This window comes from Tyto alba, unplaced genomic scaffold (genome assembly GCF_018691265.1).
Source record: "Tyto alba isolate M040663 unplaced genomic scaffold, T.alba_DEE_v4.0 Super-Scaffold_13, whole genome shotgun sequence".
Classification (NCBI taxonomy): Eukaryota; Metazoa; Chordata; class Aves; order Strigiformes; family Tytonidae; genus Tyto; species Tyto alba.
The window spans coordinates 44,702,930-44,729,683 of record NW_024881275.1 but is presented as its reverse complement, the minus strand read 5'-3'; the positions used below and the strand labels follow the sequence as shown (position 1 = coordinate 44,729,683).

General features: G+C 43.0%; 1 protein-coding gene across 4 annotated transcripts in view; it reads right to left on the bottom strand.

Annotated features, from left to right (window-relative positions):
- ABCA1 (ATP binding cassette subfamily A member 1) overlaps positions 1 to 25,561 on the bottom strand; it is a 99,002-nt gene extending 73,441 nt beyond the window's left edge. For 2 of the 4 annotated variants that reach the window (XM_042787637.1, XM_042787640.1), the window contains exons 1-3: positions 25,412 to 25,561; positions 8,980 to 9,125; positions 2,799 to 2,892 (exon numbers count right to left, since the gene is read on the bottom strand). In XM_042787637.1, the coding sequence (XP_042643571.1) occupies positions 2,799 to 2,892; positions 8,980 to 9,045 (160 nt within the window). In that variant the 5' untranslated portion in view covers positions 9,046 to 9,125; positions 25,412 to 25,561. Of the gene's footprint in view, positions 1 to 2,798; positions 2,893 to 8,979; positions 9,126 to 25,037; positions 25,372 to 25,411 lie in introns of those variants that run through there. The other 2 variants (XM_042787638.1, XM_033009235.2) reach the window with 2 other exon arrangements.
- Positions 25,562 to 26,754: the final 1,193 nt, after the last annotated feature.

Below are 26,754 nucleotides of genomic sequence, written 5' to 3'. Positions count from 1 at the left end.
TCTCACAGCTACTCAAAGCAGCTACTCATGACGTTGACCATGAGATGCACATTCTCCGCTCTGGTGCCCACCTTGTCCCCACAGTGCCTGCAATCACATGAAGGGCTGGCTCCCTACCACCACAGCCACAATGAAAGTAATAAAGCCCCAGGAGGAAGAGAAGTCAAAGCTGCTGAATTACAGCACAGCTGGTTAATGTAGGTGGCTGAAGGAAGATGAGGATCTTATCAGCCCTCCCTGGAGAAATCCGAGGACTCTGTCCAGGAGAAAGGTGAAGGAACTGAAAGTTCATTGTTTCCAGTACCCAGGGGACTGTTTGTTCCCAGTTCTGTTTAAAATAGGAAAGCTATTTACCTGAGATATCTGACTTTTGTTTCATTTTGCTTTTTTGTTCTTCTTGGCTAAGAGGCTTGGGGTTGGGGGAAGAGAAAAAATGCTAAAACTTTCAAATTCATTTAGTAAAATTTCCCAGAGAACCACCTTCTCTCTTCTCCATGTCTTATTTTACATGGCTATGAGCTCAAACTATTAAAAGCAATACGAGCAGAGGAAGGTTGCACAGGAACTCATGGCAGCTTTTTACATACACTGATGTATGTAACAGCAGCTTCTCAAAGAGTAAAGCAGGAATCTGTCAGTTTTAAATCAGATAAGTTACACAGAAAACACAGTGTAACAGCACACCATTTCAATGACTTTCCTGCAAACATCCAGCTTTTCAGCTGAAGTTAAAGTCACTTTCTGACAACTTTTTTTTTTCTTCCCACAGGTGAAGTGCATTTTGAATACATTAAAGGGTCACAGGAACAGAAAAGAAATGTCAAGCTCTACAAGACCCAAGTCAGCAATCTTGCTCCATTGCATTCTAAGATACCTTCTCTGGCTGATCTGGTAAAAGCCATGTAACTGTCACTTAACAGCTAGCAAAATTTTCCCGTGTTTTCAGAAAAAGGTTCCTCACACTTGGCCAAGCTGATAGAATTAAAAAATCCTGACTGGGAAGTCTGGCCACAGAAACATCCTTATCCTTGGTGGTTCTTCTCAAACAGAAAAAGAAAACTGAAAATCTTATCTATTTGTTGGAAAAGATTACACCGTTAAAATACAGAGGCTATCTGGAGGCTACAAAGCACCTGCATGCAGCTCTGTTACTGCTATCATCAGGCATTACCTGCAAGTGATTTCATAACAGCATACAGCACTGCCACTACAGATAACAATCCTGTTTCCCTTAAGGCATCCACGGGATTGCTACACAGTTCACCATGAACTCAAGGTTTCTTGCTTTCTATCTCTGCTCAGAGTTCAGCAAAAAAATGTTCCACTATACACCACATCCATATCTGTCAGCATGTAAGTGAATGTTCAATTAAATCAATCCAGATTTAAATGAAATAATTTAGTTACCTGTTCTCAGAAGCTTATAGAAAAATGGGGAGGAGTTAACCATAAAAGAGGTACAGGTGAAAGACTCAAAACTTTGCTTGTGACACCCGGGTGCCAGAGCAAAGGATTTACAAAGAGGCTAATGACTAACAAGCTTGGTCTAATCAGTTGTATGAAAAGGCAGCTCTTGATAGGTTTGAGTTTATATACAGCATTGCCACAGCCGAGATGAATTACCACTGAGGCTGATAGTTATTTATATCAGCTGAGTAGAATGCTTATAGCTTCTCTTCAGCTTCATGTCCTTATTCAAGTATCTCCCTTAATGCCACTGTAACATTTGGTCAGAAAAAGCAATTCCAATGTCATGCAACAAAGTATGAGATTTAATTTAGGGAAGCTTCAATTACCCTGCCAAGCACTGTAAAAAGTGAGTTGGGCAGTACATGGGACCAGCAGTGTCCAAAGTCTAATGGGAAACTGCAAACATTAACACTTCAGCTTTGAAAGGACCCTTGCTAGCTTGAAAGCCTAGCAAGAAGCACAAAATGCCCCAGCCACTGCAAATAATCACACGGTAAGTGCTGTAAGAGCTATTTCTTTACCTATTTTAAGAATGAAACACTTGAGAGGGCCCTCCAGAATCATGTTGTGCTGACCCTTACACCTTACCTTGCAGTAATCAGGCAAAGGAAAGATAAACAAAGAGCTCTTCCACAGTCAGCTAATTGCAGTATGAGGCTGTCACCAGTCACAGTAAGACTAAGCACATTGTTGGTTGTCATTTGATTTAGGAAGCATGACTTGTTTATTAGCAGAGGCCTAAAGTTTGTCATTTGCAGAGCAAGACCAAGCTTCCTTTGAAAGAAATGCAGAAATGTGCCCATTTAGGATGTAAAGAGAAAAGTATAATAGTTTTTCCCCGCAAATGTCTGACTGCTGAATCTACTGAATACAGAGCTGACAGTCTAATGGTTAGAAGGAATGGAATTGCTCTTGTGCTCTTTAAATGCGAGACATTAACCCTCATTACTGCCTGAAAATGAGACTGCTTTCTTTTTATGCTAAGTCACATACAGATCATCGATGAGAAGTAAGACTTGTGTTCTGTGTGGGTTTTGCAAACTTGTCACAGTTCTACAGCAAATTCTCAGCTAATACATTATAAATGCAAAAAATGAGAAACAGCAAGAAAAATAGCAGCAGTGTACAGTCTTGGAGCAACATTAAGATGTCAGAACACACTGCAGGCCCCAAGGTGAAAGGAAAGAAGCCATTAAAACTTCCCTGAAGATTTCTGACTGAAGTATGCAACCACTGCCTCTGCTCTTTGCATCTTGCCAGCTGCATTATTACCTTCTAACCATGAAACGACAACCATTCTGGGTGCAGCTGCTGTGTTTGGTACTTACACTCATGCTGCTCATAGGGCGGATATGAAAGTCTTACAGAGATCAGGATGAAGAAGATAAACAGAGGCCAGGCAACTTCGATCAGCATCTGGAACTGGAAACAATAAAGACAGAGTATTAAGACATCATATTCAAAATACAGGACAGAACAGAGGTTCCAGGACAATCCACTTGTAAACCAGGACAGTTTTGCAAGCACTGCCTTACTTTGCTTTAGCTATGCATTCCAGGACCAAGAAGTTTGTTCCTCCAGCTTCAGAGGATAATCTGCAAAGAATTACAGGCTTTTCTTATTGATACGTGCCAGTTATGGGACTAAACTGGATGTGCTTAAAGGGTTATTTTTGTCTTCTTTTTATAGTTCTTTTTGTCCCCTAACTGAAAGAAACCTCCCAATAAATCTCCCCAGCAATGAGCTGAATTTTTGGCTTTGTATTTTAGAGGTAGTGGGAAATACTTGCATCCCATTCTCACAGTAACCCACTGAGCTTCTATCCTAACATATCAGGCATGGAAATTGTGCCGGTGCATAGCTATGCCAAATCTTTTACCTTTAGTGCTACAGAATTATATCGGTATCAGCAAAGCAGAGCTACTAATATTAAACTCATACTTACTGTTTTTTTTTTCTAATATACATTTGTTCCCAAAGGTAGGCACCCACTAGTCCAAGGTACCTACAGATATGCAGTGAGTGTCAGGTAAAAACACAAATAACTCAGTAATTTAGAGGGATTAGACAAGAATATAGCAAAGACCTGCCATGAAATGCCAAACATTTTTTTGGACACAGAATTGAAGTACAGAAAAATTCACTGAGATGTCCTGTGCCCCATAGAAGCATGTGGGCAAAGCAACACTTCAGTCTAGAGCTTCTGAGACAGAAGCTGAGGTTTTCCAGGCTTGACCTTCACCAGCCAAACCCCTCCTTTCCCACTCCAGAGAGGCTGCCCAAACTTGCATTTTAGGTAAGCCATGAGACAAGGAAAAACGAAAAGCTTTTTATGCTGCTACTTCTTCCATTTTTGCTCCTTTAAGAGAGGAAAACCAGAGTGTTTTCTGGGTCAAGTAGAGAGAAATCTTTCCCCCTTCTTTCCTGGAAAACCCCACCTTTTCTAATAAGATGTCTACATCATTCTTATTACAAGCCAGATTGGATAAGACCTGTACTGTTGTAGAAGAAAGAATCCTCACACAAACGTGTTTTCCCTTGTTACACAATTAACAGCTAAAATTAGGTTCCTAACACTCAGCACAAAGCACTCCTTGCAAACTTTGAGGTGAGACTTCTAGGTGACTACTATACCTCAAAATCATCTCACACTAAGAACAGTGCATTAAAACAAATGCCGTTTGATCCAGCAGAGGAAGCCATCTAGGATGTCTCTTCACAGATACCCTTAATGGCTGACATCCAACCAAATGGCAACCCTATCTGAAAGACATAAAAATTAAGCATCAGATTCTCCCAGGGACTCCTGGTAACAGCACCAGGTTCTTCAGGATGAGTTAGCGATATCGTTTTCCACCCGTTATTCTCATGCACATACTGCATGACTACTGGATTAAAAAATTCCACTGAGACCATGCTAACAAAGATGCCAGGAGGATGTCTTAGTATCTTTTGTCTCTGTTTTTACAATAAACAATGTGGTGACAGTACACAGAGCCATTAACAGTGACAGCCTGCTTCCCTCTGCATTGAACAGTGGTCTGGCTCCCAGAGGTCAGAGATGCTCAGAGCTAGGACACTGAGAAGTTGTCCAGTCCCTCCCTTTTCAGGGTCCCCTCACAGCTGCTGCCAGGACAGCATAGCAGGACTTTTCCTCCTCTTGACAGAAAGGTGGCTGTGAAATCACAAGCCATTCCCTTCATCAGCATCAATGACCGTGCTCTGGCACGTATCGCAGCCCCCTGCCACCCTGCCTGTAGGCAAGGAGCACGCACCCCAACAATTACCATGTGGGAATACAACAGAAGGTGGTCAAGGGAGATTGTAGACACACCCAATAACTTGCAGCCGGTGTGTCAAAAACACACATATATCATACCAATTACTGCTTAGTTTTGCGAGCTTGATGGGTAGAATGTCTGCATTTAGATAACATAGGCCTGTGATAGAGGCACCTTATCAAACATGCTTGAGATTTCTGCCCTCCTGTGGGAAAGGCCAAAGCATGGTGGAAAACTACGCTTGCAAAAATCTCTGACATATACAGGTGAAAGCAGCAAGTCTGAGATTTTTTTCTTTCTCCTCCTCTTTCTGGCTAAGCAAGGACTGAGCTCCACAGTGCCTAGGTCCCTGCCTGTATGCCTCTGCCCGGACGCTGCTGTGGAGATCCCCCAGGTCACAATGTAATGAGAATTAGTCTTTGCATTTCATCCTTGGTTTTGTGGTTGTTCCTGCATCCTGCCTTTGTTGGCTCACACATGCCACTACAGTGTTTGGGGAAGAACAATGTCAGCTGTGCTTGTGGAGGCTTCTTGGGGTGATGAAGGTGGCCAGACAGCTTCTTGCAAGCACAGTGACCGCTACAGAACCAGTGAGGAAATGCTGCCCATGAAATCAAGCCCTGGATTTCTCAGAGAAATATCAGCCCCAGCCACACCACACTGGGGAGGGCAGTAGTGCCCTAATGGCCCTGTTGTTGAAGGGGGAGCCTGGCCACCTGCATACACAGGTCCTCTTCTGCATGCCACAATCAAAGGTAACCAACCACATGTGGGCTGTGTACACAGCACTGTATGACTCTGCATACACATCTAGCTTTGCAGACTGGCAGGCTTAGAGAGGACAGAGAAAGGAGGAATGCAGCTTGGACTGACAGTTGCACCTTTACAGCTGAAGACTGCTGCACCATGGCAGCCACTGAAATGCTACCTGGTAAGAGACAGCAGGCAACTGCTTCACCAGAGGCTTGCATGGGGTCAAGCTCAAAATGTCAGTAGCATTTCAATAGAGAGTTTGGACTCCCTGGCCAGCCTCTTGTGCTGTTCAACAAAAACTGAATTCTCTTCCTTTTGCTTCTAAAGGTCAGTAGGTTCCTTACCCTACTGCTTTCCTGACCTTCCTGTGACAGTGCTATTCATCCACAGTGGCCTTTGCAGAAGAGTGCACTAAAGACGATGTGCCTTACTCAGGTTCATACTAAGATACTGAAAAATAAAGTCTCCTCACCCACTTCTATGCTGCAACTACTAGACCAGCCTGGTAAATAGCAAAATCAATCTTCAAACCTCCAACCCCTCTGCCACCTCTGCTCTAACTGGAGTTGAAGAAAGAACATCCCATTTGCACACAGCAGGTAAATTCAGAGGCAGCACTTGGCCAAGAACAAACTGGTCCTAATTTTACTGGCGCTAATCCCTGAACCATGCCTAATTTATACCAGTTGGCTGATGATGCAGATACCATTAAATACTGAGATCTACACCGTGTCAACAGGAAATCTGCTGAGAAAGAACTAACCAAACTTTAACTCCATCTCACTGTCAACCACACTCCACACCTTTATGGTCCACTTTCAATGCAGGAAGCTACCAACAGCTGACCAGTCTCTGCATGCAAGTTTGAGGTGTCTCCTCATTTGCAAGACAGCAGGAAGAAATAAACGTTTTTTACACAGTGACCCCTGAACATGATTTTTCTTTCCTCCTCTCCCACTGTAAACTCATTCCCCACCCCCCTGCCCCAGTGCTGTTGGAACTTATCCAGTACAAAGTTACACTTGAATTGCACATGTCAGGCTGAGCTTTGAACCAGGCTTTCGCAATGCAGCCCAAACTCACAGCAGGCAAGGAGATGGTTTCGTGGGAAGCAAAGGCTAGACCATACTTCTTGTGCTAAAAAGGGTAAGGATCAAACTATTTCTGGGTTACATTTTCAGTAAGTACAAATAGAAGAGAACTATCACCAGCACATCCAGCTCAAGGACTGGTATTCTAACAGTAAATCAAGTAGATGAATGATTGTGCAGACATGATAACAGCATGGTGAGAAGAGACCTTCTGTTACTTTTCTGCCATCTTGTGTTAAGTGGCCTTCCCTTCCTGACATCTTCAGGTAGAGCCCAAATGGGAAATGTTAATAAGGAAAAAAACCCCACAGATATGGGAACCTCACAAAAACAAGTGATGCCTCAGGCCTTCATTGTGAATTAACCAATAATATCAGTGTGGAACAGAGACTATGAGCAGTTTCATGACATTTGGGCTACTTGATGGGAAGCCAACACAGAAGATGTCAGAAAGTACCAAAAAATAGCTAAGAAGATCCAAGATCATGACAGAACTGCAAGCAGAAATTACTTTTTCACTGACACACACTTAGCCTACTGTGTTTGTGGCATCGCCAAAGGATCTGAATGCACCTCTGCTGCTCAGTAAGTTATCCTACAGCTACTTTGACAGAACATGCATGATAGATTCAGACATCTTCAAACCTGATACGTAATCTTCAGAAGACTGACAAAAAAACCATCATCCTCACTGTAAAACTCAACTCCTCTGAAATCTCGTCCTGGTTTAACAGGTTTAAGCATTGTTTCAGAGGATCCATCAATGTCCTAGAGTTCCCCTAGCTCGCAAATGCAGTCTGGGAGAGGTTAAGAGTAAGATCTCCAATGGCAATAGGAAGAGTTGGTTTTCAGCTCTAAGAGCCTAAGATATATGGGCAATAGCTGAGAACAACCTATTTTTTTAGGAGCTGTAGCCAGTTTCAAGACTACCATTCTCAGCTCTGTTGCAACATTCTTCAAAATTAGGAGGCTGTTCACAAGGTCAGGATGCTGGCCCATACACCCAGACAGCAGCCTCGCTCCTTGCAGCTGACAGCCTCAGCTAGGCAGTCCTATCCTGGGAGATCAAGGCTCCTGTGGTCAGGACAAAAGCATGCAAATCACAGAAATTCCTGCCACCACTGGCAGCTCTGTAGCCCCAGAGGTATACAGGAAAAGTCAAAGATGCCACTAGCCCCTTGGTCTGGTTTTATTTAAGAGTGGAGTAATTCCAGCTCTGAATTCACTAGACATAAGTCCCATGAAAAAAGCCTCAGACACTTGAGCAAAGAATTCAGAGTGTCTCTGTCTCCAGTGGTGAATATGATAGCCTCCCTTCCCTTGTGACTCCAAGTTTCTAAAACAACCCAGCCCCAACCAGCTGGCAAGCACCCTGACATTTGCAGGGTTCAGAAAGCTTATCAGAGAGACCACTTTCCACTCACCACCTCAGTAACTCATGTTCCCTTCACATTCCCAACTCATACCTCCTCAAGGTCAGGTCTAGCAGAACAGATCCTCTGCACAGGCCTGTTGTACAGGACATACCCTTGTCCAACAGTTATCCTCTAAATCCCTGGAAGGGAAATACCATGCTTCCTCTGACTTTTAGTGGTCTGCAGGAGTTACAGCATCCTGTGAGGTCTCATTAATGTAAAGGCAGAACACCATACTGGATTCATGCTCCTGCACCTGTCACAACAAGGAGAAACTCTTGTTGTTTATTGTCTATCTGAACAGGTACGTTCCCACACTGCTAACAGATGGTGAGGCTAGCACTTAAACTAATCAGGACGCACCATGGTAGAAAAACATCAGTTGCCTGGATTTGTCTACAAGACAAGATAAGAACACATCTCATGCCAGTCACTTAAACTATACCTACTGTTGTAAAGCTACACAACAGGCTTGGGTTTCTCTCCCTGATTAGAGACTGAAGATGGCTGCTCTTGCCTCCAACACTTCTACCATTAGGAAATGGCACCATTTTACTGCCATTGTTGCAGCTTGCAGCATGCAAAATCTTTTAGACTCAAGTGCACACCCCTGCAGTCTGGTGACGCCCTGTCTGCAGAGTACAGCAGGTCACAGCACAGGTTTTCATTTCACATCTTCCTTGTTGCACACAGCAGTTGTGCACCCTTCTCTGCTTGGTCTGACATGAATGTTTCAGTACTCCAACACTCTTGCACGCTGGTATTCAGGACAAAAGTCTCAAGCCCTCTGGTTTCTGTCTACCCACCAATCTCCAGTTTGAATCTGATCTTTCCAAAGGCACATCAGTTGTTCTGCCAAGGACCAGTAGAGGTAAAACATGAAGATACAGGATGTTTCCCTGTTTTGCTTAAAGAGTAAACTACGTGGCTACAACTAAAACCTCAAAAAACCCTTTGGCTAATACTTACAGTCTGTCTTCTTCTGTAGGTGAAGTTCTTCCATAGTAGCAATCCCAGCTGCGTCCAGAAAGCCATCTTCCTTCAGCAAAGCCTAGGACCTCCTTTGTGCAGCAGCAGTGGCAGTACACAGCAGAGATGTTGTGGCTGGGCATTAACTATGAGGTGGGGGGGCAGGGGAAAAAAAAAAAAAAAAAAAAAAAGTTGAAAGAAAAGCTGTGTCAGTCAGAAGAGGTGACATGTGACAGGGAAAGCTGCATTTCTCTGTCTCCATAACCCTGCAACCCGCCATGGCACTCCTTACTGCTGTCTTACCCCATTCACTACAGGCAAGTCTCATGGGTCTCAGTAAGCTCAGATTTAGACTCACTGTCTCTTACCTCAGAGCTCCAAGGCACAAAAGAATGCAATACCCGCAGGACAACAATTTTCTTCTTTCCTGCCCAAAAATTCCAACAGCAAGAACAGCCCAGAATGGAGAAAAAATTATAGGCTTTGAAAGCTGATTTAAGAAACCCCTCTGAATGAGACTGAACTGGACAATTCAACCTTTTTTTTTTTTTTTAATCTTCTTTCCATATTTACTTTTATAATGGTGAAGAGCCTGCTGCCAAATTATGAAAGCCTTTGTTTTGATGTCCAGTCAACACCACCACTTGTAGGAGAAAATGCTATGCACTTAACAGACAAGGAAGAAACATCCATTTCCTTGAAGGTAAGTGACTAAGAATGACCCTGCAGCCATTCATATTTGGATAAAGTGAATGGAAAATTGATGTTGAGTCAGTGTTCAGGTCTTGCAACCACCTGGTCTCCACTACTGTCATGAATTGGCTGCATTCAGTATGCTCCTTATAAGGATATGAGAAAGTATAAAGGGTTAAAAAACCCTACATTAATCTCTTTGGTGGCTATTAATAATAGCATGGTATAGGCTTGGGTACACACAGAATTCCAGAAAGACTCAAACAGAAAGGTGATCTTATAGAACATTAAACCTTTTTTCCAAAATTAATTTGGCATAGTTTAACTTACTTTTGAGTTTAAGGCCACTCCAGATTAAGTGTGGTTTCATTCTGAGTAAGCATCCACACAGGAATTCAGTTAATCCACATCAAATTAATTCTGATTTATGTAGTTGAATACACTCTGTTGACAGGCTCAATGTTTATAGGACAGCTAGTAGCTGATCCAAATGCACAGTGAGACAACCATTCCGTCCAACATCTGTTAAACTGGGAACACACATGCTTTTGATTCTAGTGTCCCACATACCAGTACCCTATCCCTATGATTGGGAGTTACATGTCTGATTGCAAACTGCATTGAAAAGGTTCCCAAAAATCCATAAGTGTGCTAGGAACATAAGACTTCCTCAGGAAATGCTGTGACCAGTCCTACACTGAAATAAGACTAGATGATAAATGGCAATTCTGGATGTGAACTTTGAGTTAATGAACACTTGCAGCCTTTAAGTCTCATCCAAAAGTAAATTCCATTATTACAATGACTTGCAGATTAAAAACTTGCCTCGAATAGCATAGGTCTGTGTTACAAAAAAAATTTCCCTAACATGTCGAACAAAAACAATTAAATCCATTACACCAAGTTCTACAGATAATTACACTGTAGTATCACTACAGGACAACTGTACTTAATGCCAGTACAGGGAAGCAAAGAACAATAACAGACGCCTACGAAACCCTACAAATTGAACCTCATGTCAGCATCCAGGCAGCTGAGTGTACAGTCAGCATGGGCTCATTAAGTTCTGCTAGGTACTGCTGTAATTCACTGGCATGACCTTTACAGATGCTCCTTCACAGAGGGATGCCCAACTGATCTGACAGGAGAGCCTTCCTCCCCTGCCCAGTGCTTCCTGCAGGTTGGAGCACCCTGACACTAACACATTCCAACCGCATACACATCTGGCTGGTAAATGCTGAATTCTCAGACGCAATCAGAGTGAGGCAATTGACAAGCTAATAGCACATTCACAGTGGGGGCGGGGGGGAGGGAAATGCCCTTTGTGTACCACCTCAGAGGATAAACTCTTGCTGCTGAGGAACATGCACACGTGCTCGTGGACCCAAAGCACACCTTTGCTTACCGGCCTGGATACAGGGGGCTTTGCAGCACCTCCCGAGTGTCAGTATTAAGCATTTAAAGCTGCAATTAACATGTAACCCAGAGATGAAACTAAGTAGTGAGTATTATCACACTTCCTTTGTACCCCCACCACTGACCCCCTTCTGCTCAAGAATCAGGGGATTTGGCAACAGTGCTTTTACACCTCTTACTGAGCAACCTGGTTTGCTACTCATGTAACTTACCCAGTGCAAAAATCTTTCACAGAATACTGGGAGAATTGTTCTCAGTAATTTTTCCCACAAGAATACTGGTCTGTGGGTCACAGACCTCCATTTGTTTTGCTCTTCATGCCACAAAACAAACCCCTCTGCCTGAGTTCAATCCTGCAGCCACTGTACAAGTTCGGCATACAGAAGTAGAGGACAGGAAGGGACTGCACAACCTTCTACAATCAGTGCTAGTTATGCAACAGATTTTATCTTCAGAAGGCTGTTTGGAGCACCCACTCCATATTCCCCCCTCTACAATACGGTCAACTCTCTGCAACAAACTACTTCCCAATGCTTTCCAGCAATTACAGCCTAACACCAAAATCCACAAGTATAAAAAAGTATAAATCCACAAGTACAAAGTGCCACAGGAAAAGTGCAAAAGGATCCCAGGGAGAGCCAAAATAATCTGTGAGATTCTCATCAGTGGAAATACACCCAACTCCTGTGAGTTAATACCCTGCAGAGACAAGATAAAATTTGAAGCAGCCTGTGGGATGTTTGAGCTAATTGTCAGTGAAAATCCAGGCATCAGTCCCTTGCAATTGCAGTCAGTCCACAAGATCCAGAACACAGAAATAATGCTTTATAGAGGTTGTAGGATTCACACTGCACCAGCAAACTGTAGTAAGATAAGGGAACATATTTGATCATTTAACACACTTCAGCTGATCAGCAGAAGCTTGTGTAGTCATGAAGACTCTGCTGTGGCCATCTGCTTGGACTCCAGCTCTCTGGAGTTCAGCTAAATTTCACTGGGTAACAAAGCAAATGTTCTGGCCTTCAAATAAGGCCAATTTTCCAAGATACAAGTTTCAAATGAAGCAAAAATACTGATTTGTAAGGACTGTGCCTGAAGACTGGAAAACCTGGCCCAGATGTTGGCACTACCAGCTAAGTCCCCACACTAAACTAGGAAAGACGGCCTAACTCTGGACTAATCACCAAGAGCACAAAACCTGAACCATGCCCAGTTGTTTTTCCAGCCATGCTGGGGTGACAGCTTCAAAGACATGCTCTGCCACAGTGCCTGTTAAAGACTGGGTAATACAGGTTTGTTGATGCCTAGAGCTGTGTCTGATTTTGATCCACAGAGGCTGACATATTTGGTTCACTGCTGATACAAGTTAACTAGGTCCACCTGAATTACTAATGCATCAGAAAATACTCTGCAAACTAAGAATCTCGGGGGAAAATGGGTTAGCACCCTTTCAGATGTTCTTCCAGCTGACAATAGGCAAGAATTGTAAGCCAGAGATGCAGAAAACTGATAGATCTAACGCTCCTAGCTCAGTTGGAGATGAAGTCCCTCTGTATCTTCACTTTAGCCTAGTCTGGTAAATTCAACATAGCTGGGAAATCCAACTTGCCATTTAGTACTGCAGTGCCAAAACACACAAATACCAGCTAGTTTCCACTGAAGGCTATTGTGTCTCACCTACAGAAAATTTTGAGCCAACATTAGGTATCAGTGATCATTGCTGACCCTTAGCTGGAACCGTCTAAAGGAGCAACACCAGAAGAGGAAGAGTTGTGAGAATTTGTCACCATAGCATAAGTTTTCTATGATGTAAAGTACCACGGCTCTGCTGAAGAGCATGGGGATTTATACCTGTCAATACTGAGCCCATCATTTTAAAGTGAATGTCTTGCCTTTAAAGCACTTAGTTTGTGAAAGTAGGAAGAATTCCTTAAAGTACACAAAAACCTCTTCACAACCAAGTTGCACTATTTGTTGCAGGACATCAAATTTTCATATTAAATCTATTCATTGTGTGAACACTGCAAGTTGTCCAGTAGAGGTAGATACCAATATACAGTCACTTTAAACTTAGAGGCATCAAGTTTACTTCTCCTCATCACTTCAAAATTTAACTTTGTCTAGCTGTTTTAGTATTTCTCCACCTCTTCATCGACATATACAACACAACTGCAAAACTTAAACCACATGGATCACACCAGGGGAGACTCAAATTGCCTACAACTTTGGGGTACACCTGGCAGCTGTCTAGCAACTCAGTGCAAACTCAAACTGCCACCTTACCACAAATAAACAGATGTCATCAGGAGGGGCTGTCTGATAAATCAAACAAGTAATGCATATTTGGAATAACATCCTGAATCCAGGTATATATCCCATGCAACAAAAATACAACAGTGAGCATTCTGTTAACCAGCCAATCGAGACAAAGCAAGGATTAAGAAGCCATTTTGTATTTAACCACTAAATAAATGGTGGGTATCCAGAGGTCCCTACATGCTCTACCAACATGCCACTCAGATTTGTCCACACTTAACGTGCTATTTGTCAGGTGTCTCATGTTTTCCCAATTCTGACAAACAACACACAGGAAGGATCAAGTAAAAGTTGTCCAAATATTTCCCCAGATCTTCTGATAGAGTTTCAGCCAGCATTTTCCTAAGAAAAAGCTTACCCTTACAATTACAAAAGAGCTTGTTTAGCTTGAAGAATCAGTGGACAGAGGATGGTCAGGAGACACAGAGCAATCTGTATATACCTTCTGATCCAATCTGGGGTTCTTGATTTGCTCTTAGCAAAATTCTAACACCAGGCCAAGACCTCCTCTACTCACCCAGACCAGAAGTCACAACACCCACCAGCACAACTTAAGCACAGGGTCCACACGCTTGTCCCATGGTCTGCCTTTGCTGAAGACTCCCTGCACATGACCTTCCCCACCACTGCAGAAACCCAGCACAGCCTCCAGAACTACAGGGCTGCAATTCCCTGTCAGTGTGCAATTCAGAAAATTACTCTCTCAAGAGAAAGTTAGGCTACAGGACAACCTCTGAAAATACTGACAGTGAAACACATACTTTGACCAACCCTTTCTTTCTAGATCAGTGCTACCCGCTACTTGGAAGTAGCATGGCTGTTGAAAACTCCATTAGCTGGTATGCCAAGAGTCTCCAGACACAATCCATCCTAAATACAAAGCAACGTATTTTTACAGCTGTAGATTTAAAGAGGAAAAAAGCTCAAGTGGCAGAGAATCAATTCCCCACCCCCAAGCCTGGTGTCTGTACTAAGTAAACATAAAACAGCCTTCAAAAGCAGATTTCTGCAAACAATGCAGCTGTTTGCTTTCTTTGGGGGGCAAAACCCCCTTTCCCCTAGAGGATAAATCACTATTTAGACAGGGAACAAACCTAACTTATCAAACCTTGTAAGACTGGAACATGTCAGCATTCTGGCAAGAGGCTATAGACCCTTTATGTCTCTAGCAATGACTTAAACCCCATTCTGGTCAGCACAGCTAAAAGCTTTCACTAGTTGATGAAGGTTCAGTGGCCACCGTGAAATCAGTTAGCAGCCTCTGTCCTGTTCTTTGTCAGATTTTCCACATCACCAAAGCTACCACCACCAGCAGCTCTCCAAAGACCAAGCAGCCATAGAGCATGCCAACCTAATATCTAGAGATGATGCCATTATAACAGGGAAAAAGGCTTTATTTGGTGGACACAGTACATGTTTGAGGTACTAGAGCCAGTGCTGTTCCTCTCCCATGAGCAGATATGGTATAGCACTTTACCACTCCTGCCTCAGGCAAAAAGCTGTACATCTGGTTAACTGCAATAGATTTTTGCCTACATATGTATCAAGACAAACAAGACCTGCTTTGAAAGAAAAGGGGCAACTAAAGCACAAACACCAGATTTCGGCAGAAACAGTCCTCTTTGAGAATACTGAGAAATGCCTTAACATTTTATTTCCTTTAGGCAGTGTAAGGCTGCATTTTGCAGAGCAAGCAATATCATAAGCCATGTCAACTGGGCGAAGCCCAGATCCAAGGTCAAAGTGCTCCAGTACTCCATACACCACCAGTTGAGAGCAGGTCCCCATGAGGGCTGTGAGCATCAAAGCAAGACAGAAGTGCCCGCCTCATGAACCGATATTTTGACACAAACAAGACAAACCATTAGAGAACTAATGACCTGGATGGGAACTCTGGTAACAGAGGTACAGATTAAGCCGAGGGTCCAGAACTAAATCCACATCTCCCAAATTAAGGTCTAGCATCTTGGCCACTTCTTTGCAGAGCACCAGAATTTCACTTCTTCCAGCATAGCAGCTACAACCAAGAGACTTATTCTTACACAATTGCATCCACTTTGTACAACCCATTACTGTGCAAGGCACTAAGAAGCTCTCAAGGCATGAGTATTTGGAGGACACCTTCACCATAATTTCCTCAATTCCCAGAAAGCAAAAAGCACTTTGCATCTACACAACTTCAAATGACATTAAAGAAGGAAGAAAAACAGCATTCACCTCAATTCTGTTGAGATTAGGCTAGATAAAGAGCAGCTGTGGACAAATGCAAGTAATCTTTGATCCTGCTGCTAGAGATCTAATTGAAGATAATATCCAAAGCAGAAACAGGCAGTGCATAAAGAATCAGAAGTAACATCAATTCTGTGATCAGAACAACACACAAAAAGCTTGCAAAATCCATAGAAGCAAATATGTCATTCCCGTCTCAAACTTTAAAGTCAGAAAACTTACAACATCTAACTGGAGCTCTAGAAAAGTGGGGAACTGCCACCCAAATGATGATCATTTTATAGGAATAACAGTATTTCCCTTTTAAAGTTTGTTTTGTTTATGTTTTGTTTTTCAATGTGAAGAGCCTGAACTAAGTAACAAAATGGTGCCAGGAAAAGTGCTAGCAGCACAGAGAATTCAAACTCACCTGAGGCCACAAGCAAAGCAAAAGCAGAGAAGAATATAACCACCAGATCCCACACGTTTGTCTCCTGGTTTAAGCACTGCTAGACTCTGTAGCAATCACAAGCAATGCAGGATCAGCAGTGAAGGTGTGAGCTTTGAACCTACAGCCTGCTGCCTGAGACACGGGATCGTTATCAGCGGAGCCACACAGACACCAAAAAGTCTTTCATAACCTCTCTCCCATTTGCCAAATGAATATCAGACACCAATGTACCTATTCCATCTAAAAAGTCATTCAGTGATAAGTGCTTTCCTCTTCAAAATCACTCAGGTCACATCACAGGGTTTACAGCAACTCCTGTTGCTAACAGTGTGATTGGAGAGCTTCTAGGTCAGTAAGCAAGAATTTAATTAGTACCACAAACAACAGTATTTGGGTGGCAATTCTTGGCAAGGTCTTCTACTAGTTTCCATCACTTTACACACACTGACTACCTGGCCTTAGGTTAGGTAGTAAACAGGTTCTGACCTTGCTCTCCAGTGCTTACTAATATTGAAAAAAACCAGCACTTTGCTTTCAACATGGCCATCCACCTGCCATCTAACTAACAATGATTTGTACTACAGGCATACTTTAAGATCCTCCTTCATGATAATCCACAACCAGTTTAAATCATTTTCCCTGCTTGAGGAGCACATCAAATTTTGTAAAACTAATATTAAAGGATAGTGCCAAAACATCAGGAAGCTGATGAAATAGTCTCATGGAATCTCTCTAGTAACCTGCCATCTCTGGTCCAGACAAAACCAATACACATAGCATCTCATTCATCCACAGGACCCTTAAGGCACCATGAACACAGAATACTGAATAAATTACTCTCCTTTGTTATTTAAAGGGACCATACCTCACAGAAGACTGGAGACCACCAATGGAAAAGGACTCCTTTTAGCACAGGCTGACAATAAAATACCTGTTCACAGTCTGTTTTAAGTGCTGCTACTAGAACAACTAGTGACATAACCTGAGCCCAATAAGAGGTTCTGCTTGCTGCACTAGGTATTATACAGATAAGGGAGCCTGCATCCTGCTCTGGCAAGAGTTGGAACTAATACAATGTCATGTTAGGGGAAGATATCTGGCTTCCCAACTATTTAGGCAAAATGGTAAGGGGTTTCTAAAGGTATTTAGCCTTGGTACTAGCACTAAGGAAATGGATTTTTCAAAGTCATGTTATGTACTGAGCCTTTCTGGATGTTCCACTGTGAACAGCTGAGCAGATGATCATTTTGAAAGACCTGGCCCAAAATCAACATAATGAACACCAAAATCCCCAGCCCTAAACTCCAGAGTATCCTTCTTCCCTCTATCAAAGCTGAACTCACAAGATGTATTTCTGGACCAGAGATGGACCCATCCCTACCAATCCAAAATAAACAGGGGACAGTTTCCCAAAGAGTCAAGCACTAGCTTACAAAGTATTCCACATACAAATTTTCCAAAGTCCTCAGTGCCTCCTTGGACATTTACACAAAGCCGCATTTTCAGAAATGTCTGGTGTTTTATAAGCTTTCCTTGTGACACAACATACCACGCTCTTTTGAAAACCTGTCCCAGGTCACAGGGGAGCAATGTCTGCCTACCAGAATGACCACAACAACTGGTTCTCATTACTTCTAGCATGCTCAAAAGGCTCATTGCTGAAAATAAGAGAAGCTCCAATGCAGTGGAAGATGTCAAGCTTGCAGGCACCACATCTGGACTGACCCAAAAAAAAGCACACGGAAGAAACTGTGGCAAGCACTTAGGCAGGAGGAACTGCTTAAATGTCAAGTGTAACACTTAAGATGAAATGCAGTCATCTATTTTACAAAAAACAGCTTCCACTGGAAGGTTGTGAAATACATGAAGCATTTCAACATTACACTGAATGTCCCCTACATTCCCCATACAAAAAAAAAAAAAAAAAGCCAAAATCTAGTCCATTCCTTGGCAAAAACAAACACAGAAGCCAATTTGCTTTATCACGGTCAATGTCCAAAAATCCATAGTCCATATTAGCAGATAGCCCAAAGAATAAGCTCTTCTCTAGCGGAATCTAGAAATAATAGAACATCCTGCTAAAATAATAATTGCGACATTTGAGCTCAATTCATGTCATTAAGCTTTGATCTCTGAGCAACTATAGTACCGACAGTACACAGTCTGCAGAAAGCTGTGCTACACAGCCTCAGTCACTTTTTCCAGCTGATGACACATCCTGTTTAAAGACATTATCTTTGCAACTAGGAAAAAGGGTGAAGCATTTCACACTGCAAAAGGTACTTTTGTGCTTGGCAGCAACCTAGAGAGGAAGAAGAAAGGCAAGGCTTCCCTGAGAAAGGCATCAGCCTCATCAACTTTTAGGAAAAGAAATCCACACGTTCAGAGGGTATTAGGACAGAAACATTTTTGTCCACTACACCTTCCATAGCACATCCTGGTCATTGAATCACTTCAGATAAAGCAGCCATAGATCTGGTTTAACACAGTGCAAGACTGATAGGTGTTCCACAATCCTACTGCAGAGTGGATGGAGCATCACTGGCATGCTTGTATCTTCTATTAAGCAAAGTTACCAAGCCTTGCAGCTTTTCCATCACATTCATAGGGATCTTCTTTTGAAAGGAGTGTCTTCTACGTCTTTTGTTACTTGCTCTTCATTTTGGGAGAAGACAAGGACACAAACTGTGCCCAGTACAAGTTTAAACTGCAGTTTGAGGTATATGCCTACCCTGTAACACTTAAGGAAACTTTACTGTTATTTCCTCTTCATCTTTGCCATTTGGGACCATTATGTTATAAACCAGCACATGTGTTCAGTAACAGAGCAGAACACAACACAACATGGCTTACACTATACAAAACATTCCAGTGGTGCCTTTGAGATTCATTGGCATAAAGAATAAGCAGTCTGTTAAGCTTGATATCTATACAGTTGCACTGATATCTGTGGCATAGGTATATGTAACAGCAGCTGAAACAAAAATATCCCTGAACTATGCTGAAAAACATCAGCCAAGAAAAAGCCTGTAGTACAATGAAAGGAAATGACATTGTTAGGGAAAAAAAAAAAAAAAAAAAGAGCAATAAACTGACAACGGTGGAATTTAGCAGCCATTGCCAGATTGAGCAGAGTTCGATCCTTTAAAGCTTACAACAGACAAGGCCACAACAAGACCTCAGCTCCCACATTGATACCATGTAACTGCACAGATTTGGAAGCTGGAAGCCAGTAATTCACTGAACTGAAACCAAGCACGCTGAAGACAGTATCAGCTATGAAGAGGAATGAATTTCTGATCAATCTGGACAACCAATACAGAGTTCAGTAACCGCTTAACTCTAAAGTTACTCACAGAAGAATATGAAAATAATTGGCACACATGCCTGTGTGCCTGCTGTGGCATGCATGGCACAGGGCAGCTTGCTGGGAGCACTGCCAGAAAGCATGTGCCAATCTTCCCTGTTTTGCCTGATGCACAGAGGAAACAGTTGTTCCAAACACTTTATACTCTCTAGCTCCAGCTGTACAACCCATGCCTCCACTGCTGAAGCTTCAGCCCTTAGGGTCAGCATGACAGTTAACAGACACGCAAAGCAGGCTAACGTGCACAGATCTAAGAGAGAAGGATGACCGAGTCACCTCATGATACAGAAGGATTCAGGACAGAGTTCTGTTAGTTAGCTCCAGTAGTTTCAAGGGACCAAGCACAGAGGTGAAGTGCTGTGGTCTACTCAATTTCAACCCAATGACTCAGAACAGAAAGCATTTCAGGTAAGAACAGAAGCGGCATGGAATGCCAAAAGGAAAAGCAATAAGCTCAGAAAGACAGAAATGTAAACAGAAGGTTTGAAAATTTTTGATGGATATAGGATCCGAAACATGCATTTTTTTTGTTGAGCTTAGGATAACCTTAATAATGCTGAGAAAGTTCCACTGGAGTCAAAGCATATTCCCACAGACAACCTGGTTCACTGCAATTAGGTATGGTCTTATATACAAACACAACTGGGAACATAGATATGACATATCTTTAATGTTTCACACCAATACAAGAACTGAGAATGTTGTTCTGGAAGACATGGCAATCAGGAAAACAAAAAAAACCAAACAAACAAAAAAAAAAAAAAAAAGAAAACAAACAAAAAAAAGAAGAACAAGATCTGAAGAAATCTCAAAACAGATGGTGTACAGGTAATGGTATCAGTTTGCTAGAAGGAAGAGAGTCCAGATCTCTCCGAAGACAGCACAAAAACTATTGCTTATTTTAGGATGAATATTTAAATATAGATTTGAGAGAGATGGGAAACAAAGCAGTAAGAACTGCTACTCTAATTTAATAGGTTAAAGAATAAAATATCTAAAATACTTTAAAACAAATAAATTAGATAAAAAGCACATTGCCCATTGGTAGAACAAAAATACAAATGTAGGATCAATTTAGTTTAACTGGAACATTTAATTTAGGGCAGGAGTAGATTCTGAACTTTGACTCCTGTACTGCTACCAGAATGAAATGCCCATGCAAGAAAAGGTTGTTTCTGCTTTGTCTGGATGAGGAGTTTTGGAGTTTATTCCACTCAAATTTGGTCCTAAATCTGCTTTTATCAGTAGCCACAACTAAACTCCTGTTATGGGAGCATAATTACAATATGGGTTAGAGGAAAAAAGCCATAAATAGATCCACAGAATATCTATATTCCTCATGGCTACAACTCTTGTCCAAAAGAACATGCATGCTAATTTACTGGTTTCTTTTGAAGGCACAAAAATTCACCTGGAGAAGCAGATACTCTATCTGAAAATCTGGCATTTAAACCCAGGTTGCTGATGTTAGCTACAACAGCCTATAGTCTTCAAAAAGATGAGGTTTTTTTTCCTCACCTGCAGCAGGTAACACACTTTTACTTCTACCATGAAGAATATAAACTTTTATCATGTCATAATTATCACAATGGTAAAAGCAGGTAAGAGGAAACAGGAGCAAGTCATCACAAGATGGGCACAGGTGCTGGGAACCAGATATTCCTGGTCCCTAGTCCTGTTCTTGTCACCTACATCACCACCGCTGCTGCTCCGAGACCTTCCACATGGTTTAATTTTGGTTTTTACTAAGCTAACAACCAAGAATGCTAATGAATATTAGTTCCACAGCTTGCTTGCCTGCTCCCAGTAACAACCATTCACATGGAAACGGGCTAGTAAAACTGCAGACTGTTTCAGGGAGCCAAGCAAGTCAGGTGGCAACAGGTCTTGGCCACCTCTGTCTTCCACACAGCCCTGCCTGCTATTGGCTAAAAAGGAAACCAGACCTCACGAATGATCTCTGAACTCGGTGGTCAGAGGCTCTGACTCTGTTTGTTCTTTCCCAGAGAATGACCTTGCTATCTAGCCCAAATCAGAACAGTGTTGTAAAGGTTCTCTTGCTCTCCGTTTTCTGTCTAATACCAATTGTTCCCTAAGAAAGTTAGCATAACACAAACCAATTTCATTGTGTTAGAGCTCTGCTAATCAACACTCCTCCAGAAAAATAACAGAAGAGGAAAAAGGTCAGCTTGTATGTGAATATTTATGCCATTCAAACTGATGTGCATTCTTATTATCTGTGATCAAGCTTTTTCACTAATAACCCAATGAATAATGATCTGAATGCTCCCATTTTTCCTACAGTGTTTGCCTGTTGTGTCAGGAAAGCTGCATCAACAGTTTTTCATCCTACTCTGTCTCGCTCTTGGTTTTTGAGGCAAGCTCACATGCTTCCCCACCCCCACCCCCCCAACAACAAATGCTGAAAGATAGGACTAGCTTTGCTGCCACCTATTTTAAAGAAACAGACAAAAAAAAAAAAAAAAAAAGAAAAAATAGAGAACAGGCTACTCCAGTCAGTAGTTCAGGTCATGGCAATTCTTCTGAGTTGCTCTGTATGACTTTTGTGTGGTCAATAGAAATACAAGACATGTAGCTACAGGATATGAAAAATTTTAACTTTTTTGTGATCACCTTTTGAACAAGTAGAGTCTTACCATGGTATTTTTAATCTCTGCTCTTAATATCAGCAGCTGCAGATGTGTGTGCTCGTTAACTACACAGAAAACATTTAACCATTCGGGATTCAAATCCTCAACCAGCATAAATATGAGACAATCTCAAAGAAAGCAAATTTCTACCATGTGAGACCTAGAGACAGTGGGTAGAGTCCCTACCTGCTACAGATGAACAAGGAAAATTTGTCCTATGTATAAAATACATTACACTAAACAGTTGGTCCTGACTCTAACCTCTCTCACAGCAGAAATCATCAAAAAGAACCAGCCTAACCCATACTGGTGTTTGGTCAGCCATGGCCTCTGGATTTATTTCAAGATTTGGTGTGTTGCCCAGCTTGGGAGACCTATATAAGCATCATGGGTGCTCACTCTGACGTTACTTAAACAAAGTGGTAGTCTGGTTCCTTTTCAGCTTCACTCCTGTCATCATTTTTGTGCTAGCACTAGTGCTCAGAAAGCCATAAGACTGTGAACACAGGATGCTGGGAAAAAAGAAAAAAAAAAAAAAGAAAGAAAAAAAAATAAAATCACCAAGCAAAAAAGTTTTTCCTGTTACTCACCCTGGACTGGTGAACTCCAGTGCCAGCACAGAGGATGAAACAGATAGGGAAAGAAAAAGAGAACGGCCACAGGAAAATGAAGCAGGTTCGTTACCAGCGCACTAGCAACCTTCAATTACTCTGGATTAAAGCTCTGAAGAAACCACACCCTGAGAAATATTGTGTCTGCATGGTGCAATGCATGTGATAAACAAAAGCAGAGCTGATCAAGTCTGGCCACAGATGTGGCCAGTACCCATCTTCCTCCTGCTCTGTCTTTGTGCATGTAACTCTGTCTCTGCTGTGTAAGCTCACTGGTGAGACAACAGGCTTGCAGAGTTGAAGACAAGGGAAGACTTGCTTTTGGAATTGTGTATATTACACTTGACTAATGCATGAGAATGCTGTAGCCCAGCATATGCATAGAACGTCCACAGACACTTTCCTCAAGTCACTGAGGCTTATTCCTGAATCACAGCAGACTTTTACCCTCACACAGCCAGGGGGAAGTTCAGCCTAATGAATGCTAGAGAAAAGGTTACTCCTGGAACAAAGGCCAAAATAATTTTACTCAACTTTTTTAAACTCATGGCATTTCATCTTCTGTAGTTTAGCATTTCACCAGGAGCCACTCTCATCTACACTGTGATGGTAGATGAATATGGTGCTGGACCAAGTCTCTGCTCACACTAACAGCACTGAGCTATACTTGTTTTTGAAAACTAATTTAGCATTACAAAAAAGGTTTGAGAGCAGCTGCCTGTGGCAAACAGATTTATAACCATGCCTCAACCTCACTGGGTGAAGAGACCATTGAAAAACTTTCAACATACCTCCTTGCACTGATATGCAGCTGTATTCAGGGGAAATTTGGAATTGATATCCAAAAGATTACCATGATTCCTGCCAATGCCAAAATCTTACATATAGCTGCACCCAAGGTGTTTGTTTCACATAAATATCATATGGCTAAGTGCACTTCAGCAACAACTGGTCAAGGTAAAGTTATTGCAAACAGTTGGAGCTAGCTGCTTGATTATTACACTCTAACCCCAGATGACAGCAATTGTGATCTCTTGCAACCCAGAGGCCAGCAGGTATCTCCTCAGAACACCTACAGGGAGCATTTAAAAAAGCATCGATTATTTTTTTAAAGCTGATCATTCTCAACTTAACAGGTTCCACTTAAATTCTACCATGCAGCTCTTATGCTCCCCACTACCAAACTTTTATCTACACTTTAAGAGTTGACTTCTAAATCTTACCATAATCAGCCCTACCACATTATGATTACATGAGAAACAAGGTGCTCCATGTCATGAGTAAAGGCATCAGACTCCTGCCCTTACTTGTCCAGACCATACCAGATACAGACTGTATCACACCGCTTTTACATAAATTAAAATTTGCACAATGAGTTTTAAAGACCCACCGACAGCATTTGTACCCATTACATCAGTAACACACTGCAGAGCCCCAGGTAGTACTCATTTAGTTTAACAGCCTACAGGGGCATCACAGAATCACACACTGATCTATGTTACTGGAAAGCCTCAGCACACATTGCCATTCCCATTTGTTAGGGAGGCAAGCTGTGCCACAAGAGCCAGGCTGAAAAAGCATATGCACTGAATGTTTACTACCGTGACCCCCTTTCAAAACTGGGCAAGACTGCTCCATTACAAAAGCCTTTCGACAGCAAGCTTGGCCATCTGTTATTACTGGAACATCCCCAAAATATGGCCATTCTCTGCAGTACAAGCACCAACCCATTTTCAAAGGCACCTCCAAAACGAATTTAGAATGTGGTAATCTATATCAGTAATTTTCAAGAAAGTCCAGTTCATCTTTAGGCTTCAATTTAACACATTTACCAGTACGTACACACATTTACATCCCTCTGGCTTCAGTAAGATCTGTTCCAACACACTGAAGACCAACTTCGATCCTCCAGTTAAGTTATTTGTACAACCTTAAAGTCTCCAAGACCAACAGCTGGGGGAAAGGGGTAAGGGCACTCCTAGTTCATGTTTAAAACAGGCAAAACCACAGTTTGATATGAACTTTTAATTTAGAGTTGGAGTATCTTTCCTGATACATTTTAAGCATCTGGGCAGTCATGCACGTCCAGAACTAAGCATTTTCTAACAGGCTGATGATAGGTTATAATGTAACAGTCCAGACTTAACAACAGCTTGGCACATAGAAGCAAGATTTGTTGCACACAACTGAACCTCCTGTCCATCACAAAAGCAGCTGGATCGATCTTTTATCTTGACATCCCCCCTCATCCCAAGGTCCTACCCACGCCTCTCCCGCCACAACGTTACAGGATTCACGGAGGACCGAAGGGGATGAAAACCCTCCCGTTATCTTCTAGCACCCACCAGGGCTGGAACAGGCGGCGGTAAGGTGAGCCACCCTACGCGAGCGCTGCCAAGTCTGAGTTGCCTCGCTCAGGATAAACTAAAATAAAATAATTATTATGAATAAATAAATAAATAAACCACACACACACACACACACAAAAACACTATTAGCCCTTTCCCGATCCCCGGCTACCCCGTAAGCCATTCCCCTAGCCACTCTCCTCACACGCTGGAAAACAAAACAAAACAAAAAAAAAACGAAACCACACACGCACTTGCTTTTTTTTTTTTTTCCCCTCGCTTTATACCGCCTGCTCTGAGCGAAGCGGGGACAAGCGGGGAACCTTCCCCCGGCAGCTGCCCGCGGCGCGTCCCCCCCCGCCGCCGCCTACCTCCTCGGCCGGCAGCCGCCGTCGGTCCCGCGGGGAGCCGAGCCCAGCCAAGCCGAGCCCAGCCAAGCCCAGCCAAGCCGAGCCCAGCCAAGCCCAGCCGAGCCGAACCGAACCGAGCCGAGCCGCAGCCGCCTCTGCGTTGCGTTGCGCCCCCCGCTCCGCTCCCGGCCCCCGCCCCGGCCCCGCTGCTGCCTCTGCCACTGCCAGACGCCCGCGCCCCGCAGCGCCTCTTATAGAGCGTCGCGGAGCTGCCCACGGCGGGACCGCCCGCCCCTTCCACGGCCGGGGCCGCCCAGGAGCCCGCTTTTCCCCGTCCCTCTTCCTCTGATATCCTCTCTCCTTTTTGTCTTTTCTTTTTCCTCTTTTTCCCCGCTCCTTTTCTCTTACCTCACTTTTTTTTTTTCCTTTTTTTTTTTTTTTTTTTTTTTCTTTTGCCTCCGCAGCGGCTGCTCTTTAGGGGGTGGGGCGGAGACGCGGCGATTTGCATGTGGGCGTGCACGTTGCAGCCAAAAACAAACTGCGGGGCTGTGCATGTCCGCCCCGGCCCCCCCCCCCACACCACCATCCCCCTCCACGGCGGGACACGGCTGCCGTGGGCTAGCTGCCTCGCTTTTTGAGAAACTCCGCGCTCCCAGGTGCGTGAGCAGCATCCCAACCCCTCTCGTCTTGGCTCCCGCACCTGGCCCCCAGCCGGCCCCTCCTGAGCTCCGTGGGCACAAAGACCACAAACTCGGGCACTGAGTTACCCGAGAGGTCACTGTGCTCCCACCGCCCTCAGCTTCGCGCCTGCTTTGCTCCCCGCAGCTTCAGAGTTGAGCCGGTACAAGTTGGGCACAGATGCATCCTCAGCAGTCCAGCTACAGGGTGTACCGAGAGCACTGTCCTGTCAAGAATCAATCAAAAATAACCAACATCAACAGGAATGGAATTCATCTTCCATGTCACTTTTGGTAAGGAAAAGGCAAGGAACTGTGAAAGCAAACACTTTGATACTTACCCATAAATAAGGATAAATTCAGTCATGTCAGTTATTGGAGAAATTGAGAATCATTCACAAAGTTTTTGTTTTTTTTTTTTAAATCTCTATTTTTAAAGGTTCACAGCACCCAGCTTAGCTTGCCACAAAATCCATAAATGATGGTGTGTTTTAGCTCCCTGAGAAATGGCCTGTGTTATTGATCCTAGCAATTATTAAATTCTCAGGTGACTGAGGGTGTCACAGTTCCTTGTCCTCCCAAATGGGCTCTTTCCCTAGAAACATCGCTCATCATGCAACCCCCTCCCAAGTTTTTGCTTGTTACATGCCAGGAGCACTTAAAAACAATGCAGTGCAACCTGTGCAA